At 36.7% G+C, this 6000-nt stretch overlaps 1 protein-coding gene across 10 annotated transcripts in view; it reads right to left on the bottom strand.

Moving 5' to 3' along the window:
- The window catches only part of GOLGA4 (golgin A4), a 126146-nt gene that overhangs the window by 13976 nt on the left and 106170 nt on the right, over window positions 1-6000 (bottom strand). For all 10 annotated transcript variants that reach the window (XM_040479768.1, XM_040479760.1, XM_040479762.1 and 7 more), the window contains one exon: window positions 1092-1195. In XM_040479768.1, coding sequence (XP_040335702.1) covers window positions 1092-1195 — 104 coding nt within the window. The remainder of the gene's footprint in view (window positions 1-1091; window positions 1196-6000) is intronic.

Below are 6000 nucleotides of genomic sequence, written 5' to 3'. Positions count from 1 at the left end.
TTACATGTTCAGGATCACACTAGATATTACTTTAATTTGAAACTATTTGATATAATGAAATGAGATTTCTACAGATATTATGGATTAAAATGACTTCCATTTCTATAACTCCTAGTGTTTAGCAGAATCTATAATCTAGAAGTTCATAATATTCTTTTAAGAGATTTCTTATGTCCTTACTTTTTAGGCTTTTAATATACCTGCCAAATTAATCCCTGAACTGGCTTAGCACTCCTTGACTTAGTAACCCCCCAAGGGACCCCTAAGTTAAAAACACTGATTGCTTCTAAAAATGGAAAACTCATGATCCCATCCTCAGCCAAGGTATATGGACAATGTAAAAGTTTATGAAGGTAAAAAGTTGAAGCAATGTCGGAAAAGAAATTGCTTTAAATGAAAAATTTGTTTGAGGAAAGGTTCATGAATTTCCCTAAATACATGGTTCAATTCAATTCAAGATATATTTACCAAAAGTCCAATATAAGGCTCTTTTAAAAACACTGCAGGGGATACAAACAAGAAAAAGACAAGACTATACACTCAAGAACCTTACAATAATTTAATATTCCAGAAAACAAATTTAGCCAAGCATTATTACCTATATGATGTGGTAATTTTAATGACTGATATTCCATATGTTTTGAAATGATTTTCTCACTGTAAGTAAAGTAAAATATTTAGAAATACCCCTAAGTAGTCATTCTTAATTATGACCATTTCCAATACTTCCACATTATCCTGAAGTTTCCATGAAAATGAAATCAAATTTTGACTTGACTCTAAAATTTCAAGTCAAAAGTAAAAATACCCATGTTTTACAAAATATTAAGTCAATGAAATTTCTATTTTTAGTATTTAGCATCATCCAACAGTAATTTTTAAATTAATATTTTATAACTGAAACAAATATAAGCAAGATCTACAAATCATTTGTGTAAACAACGAACTATAACACAATTACCTATCACCTTTTAGCATGTGTGGTCTGCTAACAGTAAAATATGGCATCAATACGTGTATTAAAGTATTAGAAGTGGGCACATTTCCTTTTAAATTAAGCCACACGCCAAGTCACCAGAAATTATTTATACCTTAGTCTCACGACCCATCATATACTCAAAAAGCACTTTTCGCAAATACTCAAACTCGGTAGGTTCTCCAAAGAGCGAGACATCAGTATGATACAAATTGCCACCTGTCAAAAAAAAAAAAAAAAAGATCAAATCTTAAAGAAAATCCAGATCAACTACTTATTAGACACCAGACAAAGCAAGGCATAACTCTTATATTAGTTATATTGTACGGTGTAGTGCTGTACATACATACATAAAGTATTTCAATGGTATTTTTCCCTTGGAAAAGAAAATTAGAATTATTATAGCAATTTTATTTCTCAAATCTTTTCCTCCTCTTCCTCCTCCTCCTCCTCCTTTTGGCATGGCAATTTTAAGACTATACTTAAGAAACACAAAGATTCCTTAAAACTGGTATTTCTCTCCTCAATATTCTGTGGTTGACTGCAGATAGTCCACAATGAGTGAAATTAACAATAATGTTTATTTTATTAAGAATTCATTATATCAGTATAGTATTCTAGTTTTTCTAGTATTCCAAGCCTAAAAGCACTTAGGTTTAAATCAAATTTTCAAAACTGTTTTGAAACACAGGATAGATAAAATAACTCGAAAACACATGAAATATTAATGCCATTACAGTGGTTTTCAAATATTTTGATTTGACATCTTAAAGCCTGTCATAAGAAGTTACAGTTCATCTGTTAATCAAGCCCCATTTCAGCCTAAAAGTAAACAATAATTACAGTTCAGGTATATGAAATCACACTGAATATTACTACGTGTATATTTATGCCTTGATAACTCCGAAGTTTTTAAAAACCTGAATCAATAACAGGAGATCACACTGTGCCGTAGGATAATATAATAAAGCTTCCACTATAAGAGCTATGAACAATAAGTGAGCCTCTAAATGCCAAAGCTGAAAGCAGCCTTTTATTGTAACTTTATATTCCTTTTGGCTTAGAATTTAAGTCACCATTTTTTCAGTGAAAAGAAACAAACAAATGAAAGCTCCTGAAGTACTATTCACACATATGAGACTGGCAAAGTCCCGAAAGTCGGACAATTCCAAGCACTGGTGAGTACACAGAACAATGGAGATGCCTGTGCCTGTGTGGAGTGAGCTGATACAAGCACTCTAAACAACTTCACATTACTTTGCAGAACTTCCTAAAGTGGAAGGATGAGCATGTTCTATAACGCAGTAATTTAATTCCTACCAGTACATCCTAGAGAAATGCTTCACATGTACACCAGAAGTCAATGTTCAGTTACACTGTTTATAAAAGCGAAATTAAGACAATTCAAAGGTCCACCAATAGGAGAATAAAGTATGGTATAAAGATACAATATATTGTGAAAATCAGCATTCAAAATAGTTAAACTATAGCTTCACACACATTAAATTAAAATTAACAACTCAGGAAACTGATGTTGGCAAGGATGCAGAGAAAGGGGGAAACGTTTGGACCGTTGGTGAGCATGCAAACTGGTGCAGCCGCTCTGGAAAACAGCATGGAGGTTCCTCAAAAAACTAAAACTAGAACTACCCTACGACCCAGCAATAGCACTACTAGGTATTTACCCAAAGGATACAAAAATGCTGATTCGAAGGGGCACGCGCACCCCAACGTTTATAGCAGCGCTACTGACAACAGCCAAAGTATGGAAAGAGCCCAATGTCCATCCACTGATGAATGGATAAAGATGTGGTATACGTATACAATGGAATACTGCTTGGCAGTGAAAAATAGTGAAATCTTGTCATTTACAACAAAGTGTATGCAACTAGAGTATATTATGCTAAGTGAAATAAGTCAGAGAGAGACAAGTATCACAGGATTTCACTCATATGTGGAATTTAAAAAACAAAACAGATGAACATAGGAGAAAGGAAGGAAAAAAATTAGGTAAAAAGAGGAAGGAAAAACATTAGAGACTCTTAAATACAGAGAACAAACTGAGGGCTGCTGGAGGGGAGGTGGGTGGGGGAATGGGCTAAATGGGGGACGGGTATTAAGGAGGACCCTTGTTGGGATGAGCACTGGGTGCTGTATGTAAGTGACGAATCACTAAACTCTACTCCTGAAATCAATACTACACTGTGTGTTAACTATTGTGAATTTAAATTAAAAAAAAAAAAAAAAAAAAAAGGTTGAACTATAGCTTCACACCTATTAGAATGAAATCCAAAATCATAATGCTGGGTGAAATAAAGGCAAGAATATGCAGAATACATATAATATGATATCATTTGTATACAGCCCAAACATTAAAGTCAATTGTTTCAGGGAACAGTACGTATACACGTTAACAGTGGTTACCTTCGGGAGAGAACAGAGAGATACGAGACTAAAGAGCAGTACGCGGAGCACTGACGATGTTCTAGATGGTGAATTCACAGGTGTTAACCGTCTTCATACTTGATATTTACACCTTGTGTGTTTGTACGTTTGGAATATTTCACTTTTAAAAAGCATACACTTTTAAAGACCCAATTCACTCAAACCACACTTAGCAAATGCAGAGCGCCCAGAACTAAAAAATGACAATGTACTATTTCCTCTTCAAGAACCATCTCTCTATATATCATACTTAAGTGTTTCATTCCTCTAGATTGACGCAAAGTGTAAGAGTTTACAAAGTACGCTTTTCAGAAAAATAATTGATTTTATTATTATAAACTTGTGGATCACTTACATATAGCCATTTTCCTGGACAAGTAATTAACACTGGTTTCCAATGCATGTACCCTTTCCTGTCTTCTCCCTAACAGTGGCATATAAAAGAAATGTCTTCCTCTTTTTATAGTTCTTACTTTGGGTTTTAAGCAATGAGAGTGGAAATCAGTTATCACTCAAATAAAGATGCTTGCCAAATTGTCTACCCATTGCTTCTTGTGCGTCTTTCCAAATAACTTTGTGGGAATATTGCTCAGCATTTTTAATACAATCCTTTACCTGGGCCCAATTCCAAAATGTACAACTGGAAAATCCATTTAACTACACTTAACACAACCTTAATCAACTAAGCGTATTACAGATAATTTTAGTTAAAAGCAGACATGCTCAGATATCCTTCAAAAATGCACAAGAATGTCTCCTGAAAATGCATTTAAGTGGAAAATAAAAATGAGAAACAAATTTTACATTTACAATCATACCTAAGAATAAATGTAAGAAGAGAGGTACAAGAGGTACTCAGAACAATAAACATTATTGACTGAAATTACAGAAGGCCTAAGTAAATGTTGAAAGAGCATGATTATGGGTTGGAGACTCACCCATATAGGTGCCAATTCTCCTCAATTTTTCTATAAATTCAATGCAATCCTAATCAAAATCTTCCCACGTTTGGGTGTGTGTTATGAATGCAATTTTACAATCTGATTCTAAAACTTAAATTGACAAAGAGTTAAGAATAGCTAAGACATTCTTGAAAAACAGAAAGTAGGAGGGCTTCCCCAACAGCAAGATACATTATAAAGTCATCATAATTGAGTGAGGTGTTAGAGCAGGCAAAGACAAATTCACGTAGGAGCTATACCCCAGATAGATAACAGGGCACATTTCCGTTTACAGAAGAATGCCAGTTAATACCTGCACAAGAAATGGTAGAATCTGAATGATCACCGTTACACAATGACTGGTGAAACAACCGATGTTGGCCAACGATCACCACTGGGTGCTAACGTCTAAGGCGAAAGGTGAGGAATCAGACTGACGGCACCCGGAACCGTGTGAAAGATACTGCAAAGATAACGTGTGTCTTTCGCTGGGAGGCAACATACAGTACGGCTCCCTTGAGGAGGCACCACTGTCAATAACAGTCTACATCTGATCAAGCCCCTCATTCTAACTACTAGGGGCTGGAATACTAAGAGTTCAGAACATGTGAAACTTGAGCACAAGTAATTTGGTCTCTTCAATAAATAAAGAGGAAAAGAAGAGAGAAAGACAGAGGGAGACAGAGACAGACAAAGAAGGCAGACTTTTAAAAGAGATTTAAGGGGCGCCTGGGTGGCGCAGTCGGTTAAGCGTCCGACTTCAGCCAGGTCACGATCTCGCGGTCCATGAGTTCGAGCCCCGCGTCGGGCTCTGGGCTGATGGCTCAGAGCCTGGAGCCTGTTTCTGATTCTGTGTCTCCCTCTCTCTCTGCCCCTCCCCCGTTCATGCTCTGTCTCTCTCTGTCCCAAAAAAGTAAATAAACGTTAAAAAAAAAATTTTTTTTAAGAGATTTAAGCAATTTCTCAATCAAATGCAAGGTACGGATACTACTTGGCTACTGTTTCAAATAAACCAACTGTTTACCACCATCACCACAAGAAAACATTTGTGAAGCTACAGGTTAAGTTTCACTGTGACTAGTTATTTGAACATACTAAGGAATTGCTGTGAAATTTTTTGGTATGATACTAGTACTATGGTTATTGGTTTCATTTTATCTTATTTTTTTTAATTTTTTTATTTTTTTTTCAACGTTTATTTATTTTTGGGACAGAGAGAGACAGAGCATGAACGGGGGAGGGGCAGAGAGAGAGGGAGACACAGAATCGGAAACAGGCTCCAGGCTCTGAGCCATCAGCCCAGAGCCTGACGCGGGGCTCGAACTCACGGACCGCAAGATCGTGACCTGGCTGAAGTCGGACGCTTAACCGACTGCGCCACTCAGGCGCCCCTTATCTTATTTTTTAAGGTTTATTTATTTTTGAGAGAGAGAGAGAGAGAGAGAGAGCATGAGCAGGGGAGGGACAGACAGAGAGGGAGACACAGAATCCAAAACAGGCTCCAGGCTCTGAGCTGTCAGCACAGAGCCCGATGCGGGGATCGAACTCCCAAACCGTGATATCATGACCTGAGCCAAAGTCAGATGCTTATCCGACTGAGCCACCCAGGTGCCCCTAGTACTACAGTTATTGTTAAGG

This window comes from Herpailurus yagouaroundi, unplaced genomic scaffold (genome assembly GCF_014898765.1).
Source record: "Herpailurus yagouaroundi ecotype Mexico unplaced genomic scaffold, PumYag 159, whole genome shotgun sequence".
Taxonomy (NCBI): Eukaryota; Metazoa; Chordata; class Mammalia; order Carnivora; family Felidae; genus Herpailurus; species Herpailurus yagouaroundi.
The sequence above is the reverse complement of the archived record's forward strand: the minus strand, read 5'-3'. Positions and strand labels throughout refer to the sequence as shown.